Genomic DNA, 26,111 nt, shown 5'->3' with positions numbered 1-26,111 from the left:
ATTGAATTTTCTTTTAACGGATAAGGTATTAAATAGCTGGTGTCATAGTGAAATAGGGCCCTTAGAAAAAAAAACACAGAGTACATGGTTGATTAATTCCTTTATTTATTTTTTTTACATTTTTTTATTGCAACACAAACATTTGACACACAATATTTAAGATTACAAATCGATTGATGGGTAAAGTCATGAAATGATGAATGGTGGGTGAATAATGATGATTTGAGATGACTAGTGATGAATAATGATTGATATTCACTTATTTGTTGTATGAAACAATTATTAATAGTTGTAAGTGCTTATTTTCCCAGGCATATCATAGAAATCGACCATCGAAGAAAAAGACCAGTGAAGAGAACGCTTGACACTCAATTTGAGGTCGCAGGTTCGATTCCAGCATGGGTCTGAGCCAATGATTTTCGAATTTGTTTTCATATTCATGTTAGGATGATAAATGATTACCACGTGCTCAGCGGTGAAGGAAAACATCGTTAGGAAACCCACATCCCCAAAAAATGCGTTTCGGAGGTATGTAACAATATTGGGCTGGTTTGCCCTTCGAGGGTTGGAAATCAGACAGTCGCTTCTGTAAAAAACCGGACCTGTCAAATCTTCAGGTTAGGTAAGCGGAGCGAATGAAAAACCAGATGTTATCACAGAAATCAACAGAGGAATTGCGTGCTTCCTAAGAAGATAGGTATGGGGGACACACAGCATTAGGCTATGTTTATGTACCTAAGTAAGTACACGCCACGAGTAGCCGTTGGTCCCGGTTACTACTAACTGATGTAAGTAAGCAGTCGTTACATGAGTCATGCCAGGGACCTTTGGCTGCTCAGCAACCACTCTAACAGGGTTGATGAGGTCATCCACCTCACAACCTACTCGAGAGAATAAGTAGAAGGTACTCGAAATCTTAGTAAGAAAAAGAACAGATCAGTCATACAACAAAAAAGTGAATTTGACAAAAGATAACGTGTAATAAAGATAAAATTAAAATGATTAGTCGGAATACCTTGTTGATTGCGATATGTCTATTTAAAGTTACGAAGTACGGCTAATTAGTTACCACAATGATGTTTTTCGCCTTTCGAATTCTGCTCTTTGGTTTTTTCAACTGTCTTTGTCTTCACTACCGTTTTAACTTTAGATTTACTTTTTTCTTTAGTTTTCGATGACTCAGATTCATTGACTTCGGATCTCTTGTCCTTTTTAAGAACGACCTCTTTGGTAACCTTCTTAACTGTAGTAGAATTCTTACGCTTATTTAATTCCTCCTTCGAGCAATCTTTGACATGGTCATTCTTATCATGTTTTATCTTAGATCGTTCTCCGGTTTCAGCATTTTGGTGGTTTTTATTATCTTGTCTAATAACTGAATCATTACCACCTGCGGCGTTCTGGTTGTTTCTGTTGTCTTGTTTGATAGTCGACCCCTTTCCGCCTTTAGCATTCTGGTTGTTTTCATTATCTTGTCTGATAGTGGACCCCTTTCCGCCTCTAGCATTCTGGTTGCTTTCGTTATCTTGTCTGATAGTCGACCCCTTTCCGCCTCTGGCATTCTGGTTGTTTTCGTTGTCTTGTCTGATGGTGGATCCCTTTCCGCCTTTAGCATTTTGGTTGTTTTCGTTTGTTTGTTTTATATGCGACCCTTTTCCGCCATGCGCATTCTGGTTGTTTTCGTTATCTTGTCTGATAGTCGACCCCTTTCCGCCATGAGCATGTTGGTTGCTTTCGTTATCTTGTCTGATAGTCGACCCTTTTCCGCCTCTGGCATTCTGGTTGTTTTCGTTATCTTGTCTGATAGTCGACCCCTTTCCGCCTCTGGCATTCTGGTTGTTTTCGTTGTCTTGTCTGATGGTGGATCCCTTTCCGCCTCTGGCATTCTGGTGGTTTTCGTTTGTTTGTTTTATATGCGACCCCTTTCCGCCATGGGCATTCTGGTTGTTTTCGTTATCTTGTCTGATAGTCGACCCCTTTCCGCCATGAGCATTCTGGTTGCTTTCGTTATCTTGTCTGATAGTCGACCCCTTTCCGCCTCTGGCATTCTGGTTGTTTTCGTTGTCTTGTCTGATGGTGGATCCCTTTCCGCCTCTAGCATTCTGGTGGTTTTCGTTTGTTTGTTTTATATGCGACCCCTTTCCGCCATGGGCATTCTGTTTGCTTTCGTTATCTTGTCTGATAGTCGAACCCTTTCCGCCTCTGGCATTCTGGTTGTTTTCGTTGTCTTGTCTGATGGTGGATCCCTTTCCGCCTTTAGCATTTTGGTTGTTTTCGTTTGTTTGTTTTATATGCGACCCCTTTCCGCCATGAGCATTCTGGTTGCTTTCGTTATCTTGTCTGATAGTCGACCCCTTTCCGCCATGAGCATTCTGGTTGCTTTCGTTATCTTGTCTGATAGTCGACCCCTTTCCGCCTCTGGCATTCTGGTTGTTTTCGTTGTCTTGTCTGATGGTAGATCCCTTTCCGCCTCTGGCATTCTGGTGGTTTTCGTTTGTTTGTTTTATATGCGACCCCTTTCCGCCATGGGCATTCTGGTTGCTTTCGTTATCTTGTCTGATGGTTGATCCCTTTCCGCCTCTAGCATTCTGGTTGTTTTCGTTTGTTTGTTTTATATGCGACCCCTTTCCGCCATGGGCATTCTGGTTGCTTTCGTTATCTTGTTTGATAGTCGACCCCTTTCCGCCATGAGCATTCTGGTTGTTTTCGTTGTCTTGTCTGATAGTCGACCCCTTTCCGCCATGAGCATTCTGGTTGCTTTCGTTATCTTGTCTAATAGTCGACCCCTTTCCGCCATGAGCATTCTGGTTGCTTTCGTTATCTTGTCTGATAGTCGACCCCTTTCCGCCTCTGGCATTCTGGTTGTTTTCGTTGTCTTGACTGATGGTGGATCCCTTTCCGCCTCTAGCATTCTGGTTGTTTTCGTTTGTTTGTTTTATATGCGACCCCTTTCCGCCATGAGCATTCTGGTTGTTTTCGTTATCTTGTCTGATAGTCGACCCCTTTCCGCCATGAGCATTCTGGTTGCTTTCGTTATCTTGTCTGATAGTCGACCCCTTTCCGCCTCTGGCATTCTGGTTGTTTTCGTTGTCTTGTCTGATGGTGGATCCCTTTCCCCCTCTGGCATTCTGGTGGTTTTCGTTTGTTTGTTTTATATGCGACCCCTTTCCGCCATGGGCATTCTGGTTGCTTTCGTTATCTTGTCTGATAGTCGACCCCTTTCCGCCATGAGCATTCTGGTTGCTTTCGTTATCTTGTCTGATAGTCGAACCCTTTCCGCCTCTGGCATTCTGGTTGTTTTCGTTGTCTTGTCTGATGGTGGATCCCTTTCCGCCTCTGGCATTCTGGTGGTTTTCGTTTGTTTGTTTTATATGCGACCCCTTTCCGCCATGGGCATTCTGGTTGCTTTCGTTATCTTGTCTGATAGTCGAACCCTTTCCGCCTCTGGCATTTTGGTTGTTTTCGTTGTCTTGTCTGATGGTGGATCCCTTTCCGCCTTTAGCATTTTGGTTGTTTTCGTTTGTTTGTTTTATATGCGACCCCTTTCCGCCATGAGCATTCTGGTTGCTTTCGTTATCTTGTCTGATAGTCGACCCCTTTCCGCCATGAGCATTCTGGTTGCTTTCGTTATCTTGTCTGATAGTCGACCCCTTTCCGCCTCTGGCATTCTGGTTGTTTTCGTTGTCTTGTCTGATGGTGGATCCCTTTCCGCCTCTGGCATTCTGGTGGTTTTCGTTTGTTTGTTTTATATGCGACCCCTTTCCGCCATGGGCATTCTGGTTGCTTTCGTTATCTTGTCTGATAGTCGACCCCTTTCCGCCATGAGCATTCTGGTTGCTTTCGTTATCTTGTCTGATAGTCGACCCCTTTCCGCCTCTGGCATTCTGGTTGTTTTCGTTGTCTTGTCTGATGGTGGATCCCTTTCCGCCTCTGGCATTCTGGTGGTTTTCGTTTGTTTGTTTTATATGCGACCCCTTTCCGCCATGGGCATTCTGGTTGCTTTCGTTATCTTGTCTGATAGTCGACCCCTTTCCGCCATGAGCATTCTGGTTGCTTTCGTTATCTTGTCTGATAGTCGACCCCTTTCCGCCTCTGGCATTCTGGTTGTTTTCGTTGTCTTGTCTGATGGTGGATCCCTTTCCGCCTCTGGCATTCTGGTGGTTTTCGTTTGTTTGTTTTATATGCGACCCCTTTCCGCCATGGGCATTCTGATTGCTTTCGTTATCTTGTCTGATAGTCGACCCCTTTCCGCCATGAGCATTCTGGTTGCTTTCGTTATCTTGTCTGATAGTCGACCCCTTTCCGCCTCTGGCATTCTGGTTGTTTTCGTTGTCTTGTCTGATGGTGGATCCCTTTCCGCCTCTGGCATTCTGGTGGTTTTCGTTTGTTTGTTTTATATGCGACCCCTTTCCGCCATGGGCATTCTGGTTGCTTTCGTTATCTTGTCTGATAGTCGACCCCTTTCCGCCATGAGCATTCTGGTTGCTTTCGTTATCTTGTCTGATAGTCGACCCCTTTCCGCCTCTGGCATTCTGGTTGTTTTCGTTGTCTTGTCTGATGGTTGATCCCTTTCCGCCTCTAGCATTCTGGTTGTTTTCGTTTGTTTGTTTTATATGCGACCCCTTTCCGCCATGAGCATTCTGGTTGCTTTCGTTATCTTGTCTGATAGTCGACCCCTTTCCGCCATGAGCATTCTGGTTGCTTTCGTTATCTTGTCTGATAGTCGACCCCTTTCCGCCTCTGGCATTCTGGTTGTTTTCGTTGTCTTGTCTGATGGTGGATCCCTTTCCGCCTCTAGCATTCTGGTGGTTTTCGTTTGTTTGTTTTATATGCGACTCCTTTCCGCCATGGGCATTCTGGTTGCTTTCGTTATCTTGTCTGATAGTCGAACCCTTTCCGCCTCTGGCATTCTGGTTGTTTTCGTTGTCTTGTCTGATGGTGGATCCCTTTCCGCCTTTAGCATTGTGGTTGTTTTCGTTTGTTTGTTTTATATGCGACCCCTTTCCGCCATGAGCATTCTGGTTGCTTTCGTTATCTTGTCTGATAGTCGACCCCTTTCCGCCTCTGGCATTCTGGTTGTTTTCGTTGTCTTGTCTGATGGTTGATCCCTTTCCGCCTCTAGCATTCTGGTTGTTTTCGTTTGTTTGTTTTATATGCGACCCCTTTCCGCCATGGGCATTCTGGTTGCTTTCGTTATCTTGTCTGATAGTCGACCCCTTTCCGCCATGAGCATTCTGGTTGCTTTCGTTATCTTGTCTGATAGTCGACCCCTTTCCGCCTCTGGCATTCTGGTTGTTTTCGTTGTCTTGTCTGATGGTTGATCCCTTTCCGCCTCTAGCATTCTGGTTGTTTTCGTTTGTTTGTTTTATATGCGACCCCTTTCCGCCATGAGCATTCTGGTTGCTTTCGTTATCTTGTCTGATAGTCGACCCCTTTCCGCCATGAGCATTCTGGTTGCTTTCGTTATCTTGTCTGATAGTCGACCCCTTTCCGCCATGAGCATTCTGGTTGCTTTCGTTATCTTGTCTGATAGTCGACCCCTTTCCGCCTCTGGCATTCTGGTTGTTTTCGTTGTCTTGTCTGATGGTGGATCCCTTTCCGCCTCTGGAATTCTGGTGGTTTTCGTTTGTTTGTTTTATATGCGACCCCTTTCCGCCATGGGCATTCTGGTTGCTTTCGTTATCTTGTCTGATAGTCGACCCCTTTCCGCCATGAGCATTCTGGTTGCTTTCGTTATCTTGTCTGATAGTCGACCCCTTTCCGCCTCTGGCATTCTGGTTGTTTTCGTTATCTTGTCTGATAGTCGAACCCTTCCCGCCTCTGGCATTCTGGTTGTTTTCGTTGTCTTGTTTGATGGTTGATCCCTTTCCGCCTCTAGCATTCTGGTTGTTTTCGTTTGTTTGTTTTATATGCGACCCCTTTCCGCCATGAGCATTCTGGTTGCTTTCGTTATCTTGTCTGATAGTCGACCCCTTTTCGCCATGAGCATTCTGGTTGCTTTCGTTATCTTGTCTGATAATCGACCCCTTTCCGCCTCTGGCATTCTGGTTGTTTTCGTTGTCTTGTCTGATGGTGGATCCCTTTCCGCCTCTGGCATTCTGGTGGTTTTCGTTTGTTTGTTTTATATGCGAACCCTTTCCGCCATGGGCATTCTGGTTGCTTTCGTTATCTTGTCTGATAGTCGACCCCTTTCCGCCATGAGCATTCTGGTTGCTTTCGTTATCTTGTCTGATAGTCGACCCCTTTCCGCCTCTGGCATTCTGGTTGTTTTCGTTGTCTTGTCTGATGGTTGATCCCTTTCCGCCTCTAGCATTCTGGTTGTTTTCGTTTGTTTGTTTTATATGCGACCCCTTTCCGCCATGGGCATTCTGGTTGCTTTCGTTATCTTGTTTGATAGTCGACCCCTTTCCGCCATGAGCATTCTGGTTGTTTTCGTTGTCTTGTCTGATGGTGGATCCCTTTCCGCCTCTGGCATTCTGGTGGTTTTCGTTTGTTTGTTTTATATGCGACCCCTTTCCGCCATGGGCATTCTGGTTGCTTTCGTTATCTTGTCTGATAGTCGACCCCTTTCCGCCATGAGCATTCTGGATGCTTTCGTTATCTTGTCTGATAGTCGACCCCTTTCCGCCTCTGGCATTCTGGTTGTTTTCGTTGTCTTGTCTGATGGTTGATCCCTTTCCGCCTCTAGCATTCTGGTTGTTTTCGTTTGTTTGTTTTATATGCGACCCCTTTCCGCCATGGGCATTCTGGTTGCTTTCGTTATCTTGTTTGATAGTCGACCCCTTTCCGCCATGAGCATTCTGGTTGTTTTCGTTGTCTTGTCTGATGGTGGATCCCTTTCCGCCTCTGGCATTCTGGTGGTTTTCGTTTGTTTGTTTTATATGCGACCCCTTTCCGCCATGGGCATTCTGGTTGCTTTCGTTATCTTGTCTGATAGTCGACCCCTTTCCGCCATGAGCATTCTGGTTGCTTTCGTTATCTTGTCTGATAGTCGACCCCTTTCCGCCATGAGCATTCTGGTTGCTTTCGTTATCTTGTCTGATAGTCGACCCCTTTCCACCATGAGCATTCTGGTTGCTTTCGTTATCTTGTCTGATAGTCGACCCCTTTCCGCCATGAGCATTCTGGTTGCTTTCGTTATCTTGTCTGATAGTCGACCCCTTTCCGCCATGAGCATTCTGGTTGCTTTCGTTATCTTGTCTGATATTCGAACCCTTTCCGCCTCTGGCATTCTGGTTGTTTTCGTTTGTTTGTTTTATATGCGACCCCTTTCCGCCATGAGCATTCTGGTTGCTTTCGTTATCTTGTCTGATAGTCGACCCCTTTCCGCCATGAGCATTCTGGTTGCTTTCGTTATCTTGTCTGATAGTCGACCCCTTTCCGCCATGAGCATTCTGGTTGCTTTCGTTATCTTGTCTGATAGTCGACCCCTTTCCGCCTCTGGCATTCTGGTTGTTTTCGTTGTCTTGTCTGATGGTTGATCCCTTTCCGCCTCTAGCATTCTGGTTGTTTTCGTTTGTTTGTTTTATATGCGACCCCTTTCCGCCATGAGCATTCTGGTTGCTTTCGTTATCTTGTCTGATAGTCGACCCCTTTCCGCCATGAGCATTCTGGTTGCTTTCGTTATCTTGTCTGATAGTCGACCCCTTTCCGCCATGAGCATTCTGGTTGCTTTCGTTATCTTGTCTGATAGTCGACCCCTTTCCGCCTCTGGCATTCTGGTTGTTTTCGTTGTCTTGTCTGATGGTGGATCCCTTTCCGCCTCTGGCATTCTGGTGGTTTTCGTTTGTTTGTTTTATATGCGACCCCTTTCCGCCATGGGCATTCTGGTTGCTTTCGTTATCTTGTCTGATAGTCGACCCCTTTCCGCCATGAGCATTCTGGTTGCTTTCGTTATCTTGTCTGATAGTCGACCCCTTTCCGCCTCTGGCATTCTGGTTGTTTTCGTTGTCTTGTCTGATGGTGGATCCCTTTCCGCCTCTGGCATTCTGGTGGTTTTCGTTTGTTTGTTTTATATGCGACCCCTTTCCGCCATGGGCATTCTGATTGCTTTCGTTATCTTGTCTGATAGTCGACCCCTTTCCGCCATGAGCATTCTGGTTGCTTTCGTTATCTTGTCTGATAGTCGACCCCTTTCCGCCTCTGGCATTCTGGTTGTTTTCGTTGTCTTGTCTGATGGTGGATCCCTTTCCGCCTCTGGCATTCTGGTGGTTTTCGTTTGTTTGTTTTATATGCGACCCCTTTCCGCCATGGGCATTCTGGTTGCTTTCGTTATCTTGTCTGATAGTCGACCCCTTTCCGCCATGAGCATTCTGGTTGCTTTCGTTATCTTGTCTGATAGTCGACCCCTTTCCGCCTCTGGCATTCTGGTTGTTTTCGTTGTCTTGTCTGATGGTTGATCCCTTTCCGCCTCTAGCATTCTGGTTGTTTTCGTTTGTTTGTTTTATATGCGACCCCTTTCCGCCATGAGCATTCTGGTTGCTTTCGTTATCTTGTCTGATAGTCGACCCCTTTCCGCCATGAGCATTCTGGTTGCTTTCGTTATCTTGTCTGATAGTCGACCCCTTTCCGCCTCTGGCATTCTGGTTGTTTTCGTTGTCTTGTCTGATGGTGGATCCCTTTCCGCCTCTAGCATTCTGGTGGTTTTCGTTTGTTTGTTTTATATGCGACTCCTTTCCGCCATGGGCATTCTGGTTGCTTTCGTTATCTTGTCTGATAGTCGAACCCTTTCCGCCTCTGGCATTCTGGTTGTTTTCGTTGTCTTGTCTGATGGTGGATCCCTTTCCGCCTTTAGCATTTTGGTTGTTTTCGTTTGTTTGTTTTATATGCGACCCCTTTCCGCCATGAGCATTCTGGTTGCTTTCGTTATCTTGTCTGATAGTCGACCCCTTTCCGCCTCTGGCATTCTGGTTGTTTTCGTTGTCTTGTCTGATGGTTGATCCCTTTCCGCCTCTAGCATTCTGGTTGTTTTCGTTTGTTTGTTTTATATGCGACCCCTTTCCGCCATGGGCATTCTGGTTGCTTTCGTTATCTTGTCTGATAGTCGACCCCTTTCCGCCATGAGCATTCTGGTTGCTTTCGTTATCTTGTCTGATAGTCGACCCCTTTCCGCCTCTGGCATTCTGGTTGTTTTCGTTGTCTTGTCTGATGGTTGATCCCTTTCCGCCTCTAGCATTCTGGTTGTTTTCGTTTGTTTGTTTTATATGCGACCCCTTTCCGCCATGAGCATTCTGGTTGCTTTCGTTATCTTGTCTGATAGTCGACCCCTTTCCGCCATGAGCATTCTGGTTGCTTTCGTTATCTTGTCTGATAGTCGACCCCTTTCCGCCATGAGCATTCTGGTTGCTTTCGTTATCTTGTCTGATAGTCGACCCCTTTCCGCCTCTGGCATTCTGGTTGTTTTCGTTGTCTTGTCTGATGGTGGATCCCTTTCCGCCTCTGGAATTCTGGTGGTTTTCGTTTGTTTGTTTTATATGCGACCCCTTTCCGCCATGGGCATTCTGGTTGCTTTCGTTATCTTGTCTGATAGTCGACCCCTTTCCGCCATGAGCATTCTGGTTGCTTTCGTTATCTTGTCTGATAGTCGACCCCTTTCCGCCTCTGGCATTCTGGTTGTTTTCGTTATCTTGTCTGATAGTCGAACCCTTCCCGCCTCTGGCATTCTGGTTGTTTTCGTTGTCTTGTTTGATGGTTGATCCCTTTCCGCCTCTAGCATTCTGGTTGTTTTCGTTTGTTTGTTTTATATGCGACCCCTTTCCGCCATGAGCATTCTGGTTGCTTTCGTTATCTTGTCTGATAGTCGACCCCTTTTCGCCATGAGCATTCTGGTTGCTTTCGTTATCTTGTCTGATAATCGACCCCTTTCCGCCTCTGGCATTCTGGTTGTTTTCGTTGTCTTGTCTGATGGTGGATCCCTTTCCGCCTCTGGCATTCTGGTGGTTTTCGTTTGTTTGTTTTATATGCGAACCCTTTCCGCCATGGGCATTCTGGTTGCTTTCGTTATCTTGTCTGATAGTCGACCCCTTTCCGCCATGAGCATTCTGGTTGCTTTCGTTATCTTGTCTGATAGTCGACCCCTTTCCGCCTCTGGCATTCTGGTTGTTTTCGTTGTCTTGTCTGATGGTTGATCCCTTTCCGCCTCTAGCATTCTGGTTGTTTTCGTTTGTTTGTTTTATATGCGACCCCTTTCCGCCATGGGCATTCTGGTTGCTTTCGTTATCTTGTTTGATAGTCGACCCCTTTCCGCCATGAGCATTCTGGTTGTTTTCGTTGTCTTGTCTGATGGTGGATCCCTTTCCGCCTCTGGCATTCTGGTGGTTTTCGTTTGTTTGTTTTATATGCGACCCCTTTCCGCCATGGGCATTCTGGTTGCTTTCGTTATCTTGTCTGATAGTCGACCCCTTTCCGCCATGAGCATTCTGGATGCTTTCGTTATCTTGTCTGATAGTCGACCCCTTTCCGCCTCTGGCATTCTGGTTGTTTTCGTTGTCTTGTCTGATGGTTGATCCCTTTCCGCCTCTAGCATTCTGGTTGTTTTCGTTTGTTTGTTTTATATGCGACCCCTTTCCGCCATGGGCATTCTGGTTGCTTTCGTTATCTTGTTTGATAGTCGACCCCTTTCCGCCATGAGCATTCTGGTTGTTTTCGTTGTCTTGTCTGATGGTGGATCCCTTTCCGCCTCTGGCATTCTGGTGGTTTTCGTTTGTTTGTTTTATATGCGACCCCTTTCCGCCATGGGCATTCTGGTTGCTTTCGTTATCTTGTCTGATAGTCGACCCCTTTCCGCCATGAGCATTCTGGTTGCTTTCGTTATCTTGTCTGATAGTCGACCCCTTTCCGCCATGAGCATTCTGGTTGCTTTCGTTATCTTGTCTGATAGTCGACCCCTTTCCACCATGAGCATTCTGGTTGCTTTCGTTATCTTGTCTGATAGTCGACCCCTTTCCGCCATGAGCATTCTGGTTGCTTTCGTTATCTTGTCTGATAGTCGACCCCTTTCCGCCATGAGCATTCTGGTTGCTTTCGTTATCTTGTCTGATATTCGAACCCTTTCCGCCTCTGGCATTCTGGTTGTTTTCGTTATCTTGTCTGATAGTCGAACCCTTTCCGCCTCTGGCATTCTGGTTGTTTTCGTTTGTTTGTTTTATATGCGACCCCTTTCCGCCATGGGCATTCTGGTTGCTTTCGTTATCTTGTCTGATAGTCGAACCCGTTCCACCTCTGGCATTCTGGTTATTTTCGTTGTCTTGTCTGATTGTGGATCCCTTTCCGCCTTTAGCATTTTGGTTGTTTTCGTTTGTTTGTTTTATATGCGACCCCTTTCCGCCATGAGCATTCTGGTTGTTATCGTTATTTTGTCCTATATTTGTTCCTCTTTCACCTTTCGCGTTTTGTTTGTTTTTATTTGTATGTCGTACTTTAGAGCATACTTTGGCTTTAGCAATCTGACGGTTTTCGTTATCTTGACTAATAGATGATCGGTCTCCACCTCTGGCATTCTGGTTATTTTTGTTGTCTTGTTTGATAGTCGACCCCTTTCCGCCATGCGCATTCTGGTTGTTTTCGTTATCTTGTCTGATAGTGGCTCCTCTACCGGCCTTGGCATTCTGGTTGCTTTCGTTGTCCTGTCTGATAGTCGAACCTCTGTCGGCCTTGGCATTCTGGTTGTTTTTGTTGTCTTGTTGGATGGTCGACCCCTTTCCGCCATGAGCATTCTGGTTGCTTTCGTTATCTTGTCTGATAGTGGCCCCTTTTCCGGCCTTGGCGTTCTGGTTGCTTTCGTTGTCCTGTCTGATAGTCGAACCACTGTCGGCTTTGGCATTCTGGTTGTTTTCGTTTGTCTGTTTTATCGTCGAACCTCTTTCACCTCTCGCATTCTGGTTACTTTCGTTATCTTGTTTGATAGTAGCTCCTTTTCCGGCCTTGGCGTTCTGGTTGCTTTCATTGTCCTGTCTGATAGTCGAACCTCTGTCGGCCTTGGCATTCTGGTTGTTTTTGTTGTCTTGTTTTATCGTCGACCCCTTTCCGCCATGAGCATTCTGCTTGTTTTCGTTATCTTGTCTGATAGTGGCTCCTTTTCCGGCCTTGGCATTCTGGTTGCTTTCGTTGTCCTGTCTGATAGTTGAACCTCTGTCGGCCTTGGCGTTCTGGTTGTTTTCGTTTGTCTGTTTGATAGTCGACCCCTTTCCGCCATGAGCATTCTGGTTGTTTTCGTTATCTTGTCTGATAGTGGCTCCTTTACCGGCCTTGGCATTCTGGTTGCTTTCGTTGTCCTGTCTGATAGTCGAACCCCTGTCGGCCTTTGCATTCTGGTTGTTTTCGTTATCTTGTCTGATAGTGGCTCCTTTACCGGCCTTGGCATTCTGGTTGCTTTCGTTGTCCTGTCTGATAGTCGAACCTCTGTCGGCCTTGGCATTCTGGTTGTTTTTGTTGTCTTGTTTTATCGTCGACCCCTTTCCGCCATGAGCATTCTGCTTGTTTTCGTTATCTTGTCTGATAGTGGCTCCTTTTCCGGCCTTGGCATTCTGGTTGCTTTCGTTGTCCTGTCTGATAGTTGAGCCTCTGTCGGCCTTGGCATTCTGGTTGTTTTCGTTTGCCTGTTTTATCGTTGAACCTATTTCACCTCTGGCATTTTGGTTGCTTTCGTTATCTTGTCTGATAGTGGCTCCTTTTCCGGCCTTGGCGTTCTGGTTGCTTTCGTTGTACTGTCTGATAGTTGAGCCTCTGTCGGCCTTGGCATTCTGGTTGTTTTCGTTTGTCTGTTTGATAGTCGACCCCTTTCCGCCATGAGCATTCTGGTTGTTTTCGTTATCTTGTCTGATAGTGGCTCCTTTACCGGCTTTGGCATTCTGGTTGCTTTCGTTGTCCTGTCTGATAGTCGAACCTCTGTCGGCCTTGGCATTCTGGTTGTTTTTGTTGTCTTGTTTGATAGTCGACCCCTTTCCGCCATGAGCATTCTGGTTGCTTTCGTTATCTTGTCTGATAGTGGCTCCTTTTCCGGCCTTGGCGTTCTGGTTGCTTTCGTTGTCCTGTCTGATAGTCGAACCTCTGTCGGCCTTGGCATTCTGGTTGTTTTCGTTGTCCTGTCTGATAGTCGAACCTCTGTCGGCCTTGGCATTCTGGTTGTTTTTGTTGTCTTGTTTGATAGTCGACCCTTTTCCGCCATGAGCATTCTGGTTGCTTTCGTTATCTTGTCTGATTGTGGCTCCTTTTCCGGCTTTGGCATTCTGGTTGTTTTCGTTTGTCTGTTTTATCGTCGAACCTCTTTCACCTCTCGCATTCTGGTTGCTTTCGTTATCTTGTTTGATAGTCGCTCCTTTTCCGGCCTTGGCGTTCTGGTTGCTTTCGTTGTCCTGTCTGATAGTCGAACCACTGTCGGCTTTGGCATTCTGGTTGTTTTCGTTTGTCTGTTTTATCGTCGAACCTCTTTCGCCTCTCGCATTCTGGTTGCTTTCGTTATCTTGTTTGATAGTCGCTCCTTTTCCAGCCTTGGCGTTCTGGTTGCTTTCGTTATCTTGTCTGATAGTAGCTCCTTTTCCGGCCTTGGCGTTCTGGTTGCTTTCGTTGTCCTGTCTGATAGTTGAACCTCTGTCGGCCTTGGCGTTCTGGTTGTTTTCGTTTGTCTGTTTTATCGTCGACCCCTTTCCGCCATGAGCATTCTGCTTGTTTTCGTTATCTTGTCTGATAGTGGCTCCTTTTCCGGCCTTGGCATTCTGGTTGCTTTCGTTGTCCTGTCTGATAGTTGAACCTCTGTCGGCCTTGGCGTTCTGGTTGTTTTCGTTTGTCTGTTTGATAGTCGACCCCTTTCCGCCATGAGCATTCTGGTTGTTTTCGTTATCTTGTCTGATAGTGGCTCCTTTACCGGCCTTGGCATTCTGGTTGCTTTCGTTGTCCTGTCTGATAGTTGAGCCTCTGTCGGCCTTGGCATTCTGGTTGTTTTCGTTTGCCTGTTTTATCGTCGAACCTATTTCACCTCTGGCATTTTGGTTGCTTTCGTTATCTTGTCTGATAGTGGCTCCTTTTCCGGCCTTGGCGTTCTGGTTGCTTTCGTTGTCCTGTCTGATAGTTGAGCCTCTGTCGGCCTTGGCATTCTGGTTGTTTTCGTTTGTCTGTTTTATCGTCGAACCTCTTTCACCTCTGGCATTCTGGTTGCTTTCGTTATCTTGTCTGATAGTGGCTCCTTTACCGGCTTTGGCATTCTGGTTGCTTTCGTTGTCCTGTCTGATAGTTGAACCTCTGTCGGCCTTGGCATTCTGGTTGTTTTCGTTTGTCTGTTTGATAGTCGACCCCATTCCGCCATGAGCATTCTGGTTGTTTTCGTTATCTTGTCTGATAGTGGCTCCTTTACCGGCCTTGGCATTCTGGTTGCTTTCGTTGTCCTGTCTGATAGTCGAACCTCTGTCGGCCTTGGCATTCTGGTTGTTTTTGTTGTCTTGTTTGATAGTCGACCCCTTTCCGCCATGAGCATTCTGGTTGCTTTCGTTATCTTGTCTGATAGTGGCTCCTTTTCCGGCCTTGGCGTTCTGGTTGCTTTCGTTGTCCTGTCTGATAGTCGAACCTCTGTCGGCCTTGGCATTCTGGTTGTTTTCGTTGTCCTGTCTGATAGTCGAACCTCTGTCGGCCTTGGCTTTCTGGTTGTTTTTGTTGTCTTGTTTGATAGTCGACCCCTTTCCGCCATGAGCATTCTGGTTGCTTTCGTTATCTTGTCTGATAGTGGCTCCTTTTCCGGCTTTGGCGTTCTGGTTGCTTTCGTTGTCCTGTCTGATAGTCGAACCACTGTCGGCTTTGGCATTCTGGTTGTTTTCGTTTGTCTGTTTTATCGTCGAACCTCTTTCACCTCTCGCATTCTGGTTGCTTTCGTTATCTTGTTTGATAGTCGCTCCTTTTCCGGCCTTGGCGTTCTGGTTGCTTTCGTTGTCCTGTCTGATAGTCGAACCTCTGTCGGCCTTGGCATTCTGGTTGTTTTCGTTGTCCTGTCTGATAGTCGAACCTCTGTCGGCCTTGGCTTTCTGGTTGTTTTTGTTGTCTTGTTTGATAGTCGACCCCTTTCCGCCATGAGCATTCTGGTTGCTTTCGTTATCTTGTCTGATAGTGGCTCCTTTTCCGGCTTTGGCGTTCTGGTTGCTTTCGTTGTCCTGTCTGATAGTCGAACCACTGTCGGCTTTGGCATTCTGGTTGTTTTCGTTTGTCTGTTTTATCGTCGAACCTCTTTCGCCTCTCGCATTCTGGTTGCTTTCGTTATCTTGTTTGATAGTCGCTCCTTTTCCAGCCTTGGCGTTCTGGTTGCTTTCGTTATCTTGTCTGATAGTAGCTCCTTTTCCGGCCTTGGCGTTCTGGTTGCTTTCGTTGTCCTGTCTGATAGTTGAGCCTCTGTCGGCCTTGGCGTTCTGGTTGTTTTCGTTCGTCTGTTTTATCGTCGAACCTCTTTCACCTCTGGCATTTTGGTTACTTTCGTTATCTTGTTTGATAGTGGCCCCTTTTCCAGCTTTGGCGTTCTGGTTACTTTCGTTATCTTGTCTGATAGTGGCTCCTTTTCCAGCCTTGGCGTTCTGGTTGCTTTCGTTGTCCTGTCTGATAGTCGAACCACTGTCGGCTTTGGCATTCTGGTTGTTTTCGTTTGTCTGTTTTATCGTCGAACCTCTTTCACCTCTCGCATTCTGGTTGCTTTCGTTATCTTGTTTGATAGTCGCTCCTTTTCCGGCCTTGGCGTTCTGGTTGCTTTCGTTGTCCTGTCTGATAGTCGAACCTCTGTCGGCCTTGGCATTCTGGTTGTTTTCGTTGTCCTGTCTGATAGTCGAACCTCTGTCGGCCTTGGCATTCTGGTTGTTTTTGTTGTCTTGTTTGATATTCGACCCCTTTCCGCCATGAGCATTCTGGTTGCTTTCGTTATCTTGTCTGATAGTCGCTCCTTTTCCGGCTTTGGCGTTCTGGTTGCTTTCGTTGTCCTGTCTGATAGTCGAACCACTGTCGGCTTTGGCATTCTGGTTGTTTTCGTTTGTCTGTTTAATCGTCGAACCTCTTTCACCTCTCGCATTCTGGTTGCTTTCGTTATCTTGTTTTATAGTCGCTCCTTTTCCGGCCTTGGCGTTCTGGTTGCTTTCGTTGTCCTGTCTGATAGTCGAACCTCTGTCGGCCTTGGCATTCTGGTTGTTTTCGTTGTCCTGTCTGATAGTCGAACCTCTGTCGGCCTTGGCATTCTGGTTGTTTTTGTTGTCTTGTTTGATAGTCGACCCCTTTCCGCCATGAGCATTCTGGTTGCTTTCGTTATCTTGTCTGATAGTGGCTCCTTTTCCGGCTTTGGCGTTCTGGTTGCTTTCGTTGTCCTGTCTGATAGTTGAACCTCTGTCGGCCTTGGCGTTCTGGTTGTTTTCGTTTGTCTGTTTTATCGTCGAACCTCTTTCACCTCTGGCATTCTGGTTGCTTTCGTTATCTTGTCTGACAGTGGCTTTTTTTCCGGCCTTGGCGTTCTGGTTGCTTTCGTTGTCCTGTCTGATAGTTGAGCCTCTGTCGGCCTTAGCATTCTGGTTGTTTTCGTTCGTCTGTTTTATCGTCGAACCTCTTTCACCTCTGGCATTTTGGTTACTTTCGTTATCTTGTTTGATAGTGGCCCCTTTTCCAGCTTTGGCGTTCTGGTTACTTTCGTTATCTTGTCTGATAGTGGCTCCTTTTCCAGCCTTGGCGTTCTGGTTGCTTTCGTTGTCCTGTCTGATAGTTGAGCCTCTGTCGGCCTTGGCATTCTGGTTGTTTTCGTTCGTCTGTTTTATCGTCGAACCTCTTTCACCTCTGGCATTCTGGTTGCTTTCGTTATCTTGTCTGACAGTGGCTCCTTTTCCGGCCTTGGCGTTCTGGTTGCTTTCGTTGTCCTGTCTGATAGTTGAGCTTTTGTCGGCCTTGGCATTCTGGTTGTTTTCGTTCGTCTGTTTTATCGTCGAACCTCTTTCACCTCTGGCATTTTGGTTACTTTCGTTATCTTGTTTGATAGTGGCTCCTTTACCGGCTTTGGCATTCTGGTTGCTTTCGTTGTCTTGTCTGATAGTTGAACCTCTGTCGGCCTTGGCGTTCTGGTTGTTTTCGTTTGTCTGTTTGATAGTCGACCCCCTTTCGCCATGAGCATTCTGGTTGCTTTCGTTATCTTGTCTGATAGTGGCTCCTTTACCGGCCTTGGCATTCTGGTTGCTTTCGTTGTCCTGTCTGATAGTTGAACCTCTGTCGGCCTTGGCGTTCTGGTTGTTTTCGTTTGTCTGTTTGATAATCGACCCCTTTCCGCCATGAGCATTCTGGTTGTTTTCGTTATCTTGTCTGATAGTGGCTCCTTTACCGGCCTTGGCATTCTGGTTGCTTTCGTTGTCCTGTCTGATAGTCGAACCTCTGTCGGCCTTGGCATTCTGGTTGTTTTTGTTGTCTTGTTTGATAGTCGACCCCTTTCCGCCATGAGCATTCTGGTTGCTTTCGTTATCTTGTCTGATAGTGGCCCCTTTTCCGGCCTTGGCGTTCTGGTTGCTTTCATTGTCCTGTCTGATAGTCGAACCACTGTCGGCTTTGGCATTCTGGTTGTTTTCGTTTGTCTGTTTTATCGTCGAACCTCTTTCACCTCTCGCATTCTGGTTGCTTTCGTTATCTTGTTTGATAGTCGCTCCTTTTCCAGCCTTGGCGTTCTGGTTGCTTTCGTTATCTTGTCTGATAGTGGCCCCTTTTCCGGCCTTGGCGTTCTGGTTGCTTTCGTTGTCCTGTCTGATAGTCGAACCACTGTCGGCTTTGGCATTCTGGTTGTTTTCGTTTGTCTGTTTTATCGTCGACCCCTTTCCGCCATGAGCATTCTGGTTGCTTTCGTTATCTTGTCTGATAGTGGCCCCTTTTCCGGCCTTGGCGTTCTGGTTGCTTTCGTTGTCCTGTCTGATAGTCGAACCACTGTCAGCTTTGGCATTCTGGTTGTTTTCGTTTGTCTGTTTTATCGTCGAACCTCTTTCACCTCTGGCATTCTGGTTGCTTTCATTATCTTGTCTGATATTGGCTCCTTTTCCGGCCTTGGCGTTCTGGTTGCTTTCGTTGTCCTGTCTGATAGTTGAACCTCTGTCGGCCTTGGCGTTCTGGTTGTTTTCGTTTGTCTGTTTGATAGTCGAGCCCTTTCCGCCATGAGCATTTTGGTTGCTTTCGTTATCTTGTCTGATAGTGGCCCCTTTTCCGGCCTTGGCGTTCTGGTTGCTTTCGTTGTCCTGTCTGATAGTCGAACCTCTGTCGGCCTTGGCGTTCTGATTGTTTTCGTTTGTCTGTTTTATCGTCGAACCTTTTTCACCTCTGGCGTTCTGGTTGCTTTCGTTATCTTGTCTGATAGTGGCACCTTTTTCGGCCTTGGCGTTCTGGTTGCTTTCGTTATCTTGTCTGATTGTCGCACCTTTTTCGGCCTTGGCGTTCTGGTTGCTTTCGTTATCTTGTCTGATATTGGCACCTCTTTCGGCCTTGGCGTTCTGGTTGCTTTCGTTATCTTGTCTTATAGTGGCTCCTTTTTCGGCCTTGGCATTTTGGTTGCTTTCGTTATCTTGTCTGATAGTCGCACCTTTGCCGGCTTTGGCGTTCTGATTGTTTTTATTGGTCTGTTTTATACTAGAACCTTTTTCACCTTTTGCATTCTGGTTGCTTTCGTTGTCCTGTTTTATAGTTGAACCTTTTTCTCCTCTGGCGTTCTGGTTATTCTCATTAGATTGATTTATACTAGAGCCTTTTTCTGCTTTCGCGTTTTGATTATTTTCGCTATTTTGTGTTATTGTGGATCCTTTATCAGCTTTTGCATTTTGGTTATTTTCGTAGGTCTGGTATATTGTTGAGCCTTTTCCAGCTTTTGCATTTTGGTCATTAATGTTGTTTTGTGTAATAGTCGAACCTTCTTCAGCTCTGGCGTTCTGGTTATTTACGTGGTTTTGTATTATTGTTGATCCTGTTTCAGCCTTAGCATTTTGGTTATTTTTGTTATTTTGTGTAATTGTCGATCCTTTTCCAGCAACAGCATTTTGATTATTTATGTTATTTTGTGTTATTGTCGACCCTTTTCCAGCAACAGCATTTTGATTATTCCTGTTATCTTGATCTATGTCTGAGTTGTTGTCGCCGTCAGCATTTTGCTCGCTATCGTTGTCTTGTCGTATTTTATCGCTTCGATATCTCTCTTCACTTTCATCAATAGTTGATCTTTCATCAGAGTCAGATTGGTAATATGAGTCGTCAGTTGATCCCCATCGTCCCGATTTCGTGTAATAATCGTCATCATCAGAATAACCACTTTCAATTACACGTCTGGAACTGGAGTGCTTTTCAGATTTGCTGCTAGAAGTTTTAGATGATTTTGATGACGATGTTGTCGTCTGTACGTTTCCGTCACCCTTGGATATTATCAGTTTGTTAGATTGTGAGGTGTTGCTAGATTCGGATTCGCTGTGTTTTGAAGATGTGTTGCTTTCTTTAACTGATCTCGTTCTGCCGCCGTATGATTGGACAGATTCATATTCGTCGCTAGACTCCTCCTGAGACTGTTCACTGTTTTCTTCGTGTGACAATTCTGAAGTAAACAAGCATTTATGTTATCCTTATTTGCTTTTATGAATTTATTTATGTTATCTTCACGATATAAATTTAACGCCCTCCGTGGTCCTGTGGTTGAGCACTGGGCTCACGTTCCGGAGGTCCCGGGTTCGATTCCCGGTGGGGACATATCACAAAAATCACTTTGTGATCCCTAGTTTGGTTAGGACGTTACAGGCTCATCACCTGATTGTCCAAAAAGTAAGATGGTCCGTGCTTCGTAAGGCACGTTACGCTGTTGGTCCCGGATACTACTTACTGATGTAAGTAAGTAGTCGTTACATAAGCCATGTCAGGGGCCTTTGGCGGCTCAATAGTAACCATGACACCAGGGTTGATGGGGTTGGTAATTCATCTCACAACCCACACGATAGAAGAAGAAGAACAAGTCACAAAGTGATATCGACAGTGTCCCATCAGGAGTCGAACCCTGATCTCCAGATCGTGAGGCTAATACTCTAACCACTAGACTACAGAGGCTGATAGACTACAAGATTACTACGGAAAATTCTACTTGATATTAACTCAGAATCATGGTCTGAATCATCCCCCTCAGTATTCGTTACGGTGTCACTAACACCCTGTAAGTATATGGATTTTTACATAACATAAACAGCCTATACACGTCCCACTGCTGGGCACAGGTCTCCCCTCAATCAACCGGAGGGGGTATAGAGCATACTCCACCACAATGCCCCACTGCGGGTTGGTGGAGGTGTTTTTTACGGCTAACAGCCGGGACCAACGGCTTAACGTGCCCTCCTAAGCACGGAATCATCTTACTTTTTCGGACAATCAGGTGATTCAAGCCTGAAAAGTCCTTAGCAAACAAAGGACAGTCTCACAAAGTGATTTCGACAATGTCCCCATCGGGAATCGAACCCGGACCTCCAGATCGTGAGCCTAACGCTCTAACCACGAGACTACGTAGGCTATTATATGGATTTATAATATAATGTTATTATTATTACCTTGTTCGGAATAAACTGAATAATCTGAATCATCATAACGTCTGCCAGGATCTAGAAGAAGAAGAATAAATTAGTGAAGGCACTTGAGGATTTGAAACTGCAAACCGACGAAGTCTGGTTGTAGCTTCGTGACTTCATATCATTAACTTCCCTTACTTTCCAGGCAATGGTGCTAATTCCTGTAAATACCATCTAATTTTATTTTAAGTTATATCTGTCATTTTCTTATCCGCCGAAAAGGAAAAGGACGGGTAATCGACAGGCGTAAAATTTATGGAACACACGTCAATTTTAAGGACAAATCTAAAACAACCGTCTAAAAATTTTACATCAGTCAATAACCCGACACAGGTAAGTAGACAGCACGTCAAACGGATTGCATACCAGCGACGTACTTTTTAATTCGCCCGGGTTATTCATTCATTTATTCATTCTTCCTAAAATTAAGAGCTGTGAATCATCCGTCCCTTTCCTTTTCGACGGATATGAAAATGACGGATATAACTTAAAATAAAATTAGGCGGTGTCTGCAGGAATCGGGGCCAATATTCACAAAAAAAAATTTTGGATATAATAATTGGCTGCGAAATATTCCTTGCGCACGAAAGAACAGAGATGCTATTTTCTTCATCATCACCAGCCCATTAACGTCCCCACTGCTGGGGCACGGGCCTTCCCTATGGATGGATAGGGAGGTCGGGCCTTAAACCATCACGCGGGCCAATTCCGGATTAGTTATTAACGACTGCTAATGCAGCCGGGACCAACGGCTTAACGTGCCTTCCGAAGCACGGAGGAGCTCGAGATGAAAACTTATTAAGACACGACGAATTTATTAAAAACAACATAGAAGGGAAGCTACAAGGAGAGAGAGGAAGGGGAAGACCAAGAAGAGCTTACATGGAACAGATTAAAGAGAAGGCGAACGTCGTGTCTTATAAGGAGGTGAAGGAGTTGGCCTTTGATATACAAGAATGGAGAATGCTACACCGACAAGCGCGTGGCTTTTAAATTAGTGATGATGACGATGAAAAGATAATACTTACTAGGTAAACCCTGGACAGCGACAAAAGCCTGCAAAAATAAAAAAATAAAAAATATAAACAAACGTAACTTCACGCCATCTCCGAAGGGGTAGGCAGAAGTGCATAGGACCACCCTTCGCCAACTATGCCATACATCCATCAAGTTCAAATTCAAAAATATCTTTATTCAGTAGGTAACATAGTTACACTTTGAATCGTCAATTTTTACATAACGAACGTCTCATCCGCCTAAAACTACTGCAGCTTCTAACAACCTGTATAGCCGGGGAAAAGAAGCTGCAAGAAAAACCTCGGCACAGGGCCCTAGACGTTCTTTTAATTAGTCTAGTCTAGTAAGGTGGATTACCAACCTCATCAATCCTGGTGTCAGGGTTATTACTGAGCCGCCAAAGGCCCCTGACATGGCTCATGTAACGAATACTATGTCGGTAAATAGTAGCCGGGACGAACGGCTTAACGTGCCTTCCGAAGTACAACAAAAAAGTGTAACAAACAAGTTTAACTATGTTACCTACTGAATAAAGATATATTTTTTAATTCAATGTAATTATCGAATAAATACAAGAAAACCCGCAAGTAAACACTAGTAACATAACATAACATAAACTGCCTATATACGTCCCACTGCTGGGCACAGGCCTCCCCTCAATCAACCGGAGGGGGTATGGAGCATACTCCACCACGCTGCTCCACTGCGGGTTGGTGGAGGTGTTTTTACGGCTAATAGCCGGGACCAACGGCTTAACGTGCCCTCCGAAGCACGGAATCATCTTACTTTTTGGGACAATCAGGTGATTCAAGCCTGAAAAGTCCTTACCAAACAAAGGACAGTCTCACAAAGTGATTTCGACAATATCCCCATCGGGAATCGAACCCGGACCTCCAGATCGTGAGCCTAACGCTCTAACCACTAGACCACGGAGGCTGCTAAACACTAGTAATATGTGCATATTTGAAATGTGCCAATAATTAAGCCCTTTCATTTGATACCCAACACACTACCATTCGAAAATAGAATTTTGTTTCGTTCTCACTTTATGTCCTCTAGTGACGTCACATAGCCTTAAACCACCTTAGCCTTAAACCACCGGATAATCAAGATGCTTCTAGTGACGGTTCTCTATTTATACGCATAAATTTTTATGTAATAATTTACCATGGCATAATGTTACTTGTCCTATTATTAGTTACGCATAGTATTAATTTGTCATAACTTTTTAAGCATAATTTTGAAACTCATAACTACTATAAGCATAATAATTAATGACAATAATGATATATAAGCATAATTATTATAAGCATAAAAACTTTACTCCGAATAAGAAAAGTTTTGGCACAACTTTGAACATTTCCGAAACTTACTTTTTCCTTGGCTGCATTTGGTTCATGATTGTGACTTTTTATATTTTTTGACTCTATTTCATGGTGTTGGTCATCATTCAGCATACTTTTCGTGTGTAAGATAAACATGCTAGCGGCGTAGCCCTTGGGCCACCCCTGCCGCACCCTAACCTACTGTTATGCCTTGTAAAAATTATGACAAAACACTATTATTCTAAAAAAGAATTATGGATACCTATTTATATGCGAATCAAATTTATACCTACAAATATTAGTCCAAAAATAAGTTATACCAAAAAACCAGTATTCTTAGATGTTATTATGGGAAAGTACTATTATGCTTAAAAACGTTATGCGAAAAGGATTATGATAATTAAAATTATGACAAAACCATTTATGCATTTTAAGGGAATCCCTCTAGTGACACCTCATTTGCTAAAATCTGTCAGGTGGTTTAGAAGTTAAGTTGGAACAAACATGCATACACATATATATGTCATAGATCATAGAATTGATCATTTCATGATGTGCTCTGAAATGGTCACATTTCATGATATAGAATATCACACGTTGGCCACATCATGATGTAGTTTGGCCAGATCAATGAACAAAAAACTAGAATATGCATCAACAGTTTGGAGTCCACAATACGCCAAGTATATTGACGGTGTAGAGAGAATTCAAAATAAATTTATTACTTAGATGGTTAAAATTTAAATTTAAGAACCATAAATTTGAAAATTGTGCTGGAAAGAGTTGAAGAAAAGAGAACCATATTGAAGACTATAGAGAACCGGAGAGGAAATATGATTGGCCACCTGATACGACACGATTCATTTATAACAAACATTATAGAAGGAAAAATTGAAGGGAAGAGAGGAAGGGGTAGACCTAGGATAACATTTATGAAACAAATAAAAGAGAAGGTGCAGGTCGTGTCGTATCGGGAGGTGAAGGTTTTGGCGGGAAGAAGAGAGGAATGGCGGTTACTCCACCGACAAGAGCGCAGCTCTTAAATAGAGAGAGAGAGAAATTTGAAAATATTGTATCTCTGGCAAAGCGAAGGGAACATAGGGATCAAATTTATTTATACAAAATTATTAATAACTTAATAGATTCCCCATACCTGGTTAGTCAGATTGCGTTTAGGTGCCCAGTTGCAAGATTGCATTCAAATAGAATTTTTTCTATTCCCAATGCAGCCACCAATTACGCCAGAAACAGATTTATTGTACGAGCATGTTTAAACTATGATGGATTTTATGGTGATATAGATATATTTTCTAGTAAGGTAAATGCCTTTGTCAATGCTGTAAAACAATGTAGCTAAAATGATTAAAACATGTAATAGATAGATATATAGTGAATGCTTAGATATGGATGGATTGTTTACAGAGGTTTCTTTTTGTACCTATTAATTTAATTCTTAGGCCTAACAGGATAACTTAATATAATTTATAGACTATAACTTAATAGAATTTGCAACGGAATATAATATATGTTAGATACATCGGTGGAAACTGCTTTGGCTTAATGTGTTTAATTATAAGTTTATATCTTTAAGTATCTATTGTGTAAGCTGTTTGTTTCCTTAAAAAAAAAGTTTAACGATATGAGCAACTAAATGCATGATTACTTCATGATATGGCCAAACGTTGGCAATCATATCGTAAAATTAGTAACATTATCCACCGATAGTGGCGCTGGTGTCGATTATATTAAAAACTTGATTGATATTATAATCGACAAATCAATGTTATTGTTCAATTTTCCATATCGAATAGGTACATAATTTTGAACCTAAGAAATGAATCGACTATTCGCATTTTTATTACACCACATAGCATGGACACGACGTTGATTGATATACAGGGTGTTAGTGACATCGTAACGAATACTGAGGGGGTTGATTCAGACCATGATTCTGAGTTAAAATCAAGTGGAATTTTCCGTCGCAAAATTCATGTTTTTTTTTTAGATTTTTTAAATTATTTTCAATTCTATACTTTTGCGATGGAAAATTCCACTTGATATTAACTCAGAATAATCAGATGAATCATCCCTCTCAGTATTCGTTACGATGACACTTACACCCCGCACAAGTACATACGGTAGCCATATAAGTAGGTATGGGTGTTAGTGACACCGTAACGAATACTGAGGGGGATGGTTCAGACCATGATTCTGAGTTGATATCAAGTGGAATTTCGTGTCAAAAAATTCATGAAAATTTTTCTTTTCTTTTTAATTATTTTCCAATCCATACTTTTGCGACGGAAATTTCTACTTGATATCAACTCAGAATCATGGCCTGAACCACCCCTCAAAGTTTTCGTTACGATGTCACTAACACCCTGTATTATTAAACGTTGACGTTTCAAAGATATGGTCAAATTAAGTTGGCCATTTCATGAAATATGACCATTTCATGAAATGGTCGACCACATCATGAAATGATCAATTTTACGATCAAACATAGCGGTCAAACACATAACCCTCCTTTTGCTTCGCCGCAGTCGGGTAAAAAAGAGGTGAAATTATCTTACCAATAACACCAGAAGTCCGACTATATTCTTCATTATTACTCGAATATGTGTTTTTTGCTCAACATTTCACTTTATATACTAATATTACAGTTTGTTCGACAAAAAAAAAACAAATAAATATACACAAACTGAATAAATAATATTAATCAACGATTAGTCTCAGCCTGAAGTTAATTTATTAACTATCCATAGAAAAATAAAGTCAACATTTATTGTAGTTAAAGGTTTTATTATTTTAATAAAAATAATTATTGTTTTCTATCATAATAAAATGACGTATCGTTACGTCTGTCACAATTATGACCTTGTAAGGGCATTCACATAGCTTGCCTGTCAGGGGTCTAACCTACCCATTTTTTTGACGTTGCGCGTTGGGCCGTTACGCATACCACGCCGCCCGGGAGGACGACGTGGTTATGTGGGACTCCCCGGGTGTCGCCAGTTCGCCACCCGGTATACCCACTAAAACCCAACGGTGTTCCTCCTCGCCGCCGTGTGGCGGGGATACGGGAACGCAATTGCACACAACCGCGTCCCCGCCGGCGGATGCCCTTTAGGGCCCAGTGCCCATGGGAGCGCGTCAAGCGCCTCGTCCACCGAGGGCTGCCCGGAACACTTGGGGAGCCCAGATAGGT

The 26,111-nt window shown here is 44.2% G+C and overlaps 1 protein-coding gene across 50 annotated transcripts; it reads right to left on the bottom strand.

The window, feature by feature from the left end:
• Positions 1-81: 81 nt before the first annotated feature.
• Positions 82-25,525, bottom strand: LOC126379343 (uncharacterized protein DDB_G0283357-like). Of its 50 annotated transcripts, none has more exons than XM_050028024.1 (9): positions 25,477-25,525; positions 21,590-21,617; positions 20,544-20,594; positions 14,126-19,549; positions 13,370-13,423; positions 12,884-13,261; positions 12,290-12,721; positions 11,219-12,127; positions 82-1,822 (listed from the first exon to the last, which is right to left on the bottom strand). In XM_050028024.1, the coding sequence occupies exons 1-9, from the start codon at positions 25,507-25,509 to the stop codon at positions 1,062-1,064; spliced, it is 8,070 nt and encodes a 2,689-aa protein (XP_049883981.1). In that variant the 5' UTR covers positions 25,510-25,525; the 3' UTR covers positions 82-1,061. The 50 variants fall into 50 exon arrangements, with proteins under 50 accessions (XP_049883981.1, XP_049883985.1, XP_049884004.1 ...); XM_050028028.1 differs by having other exon boundaries at positions 12,884-13,099; XM_050028047.1 differs by lacking the exon at positions 13,370-13,423 and having other exon boundaries at positions 12,884-13,153; positions 14,558-14,611; positions 14,936-19,549.
• Between the last annotated feature and the right edge of the window lie 586 nt (positions 25,526-26,111).

The sequence above is a fragment of the Pectinophora gossypiella genome, chromosome 29, assembly GCF_024362695.1.
Source record: "Pectinophora gossypiella chromosome 29, ilPecGoss1.1, whole genome shotgun sequence".
In the NCBI taxonomy this organism is placed as follows: Eukaryota; Metazoa; Arthropoda; class Insecta; order Lepidoptera; family Gelechiidae; genus Pectinophora; species Pectinophora gossypiella.
The sequence above is the reverse complement of the archived record's forward strand: the minus strand, read 5'-3'. Positions and strand labels throughout refer to the sequence as shown.

What these genes read in the sequence shown, in the direction of transcription:
- LOC126379343 (XM_050028005.1), bottom strand. Translation starts at nt 25,509, where the DNA reads ATGAAGAATATAGTCGGACTTCTGGTGTTATTG. An exon ending in TCGGACTTCTGGTGTTATTG is followed by an intron (nt 21,618 to 25,476) that starts GTAAGATAATTT and finishes TTATTTTTGCAG; the next exon opens with GCTTTTGTCGCTGTCCAGGG. An exon ending in GAATGCAAAGGCCGACAGGG is followed by an intron (nt 12,128 to 12,289) that starts GTTCGACTATCA and finishes AGGCCGACAGAG; the next exon opens with GTTCAACTATCAGACAGGAC.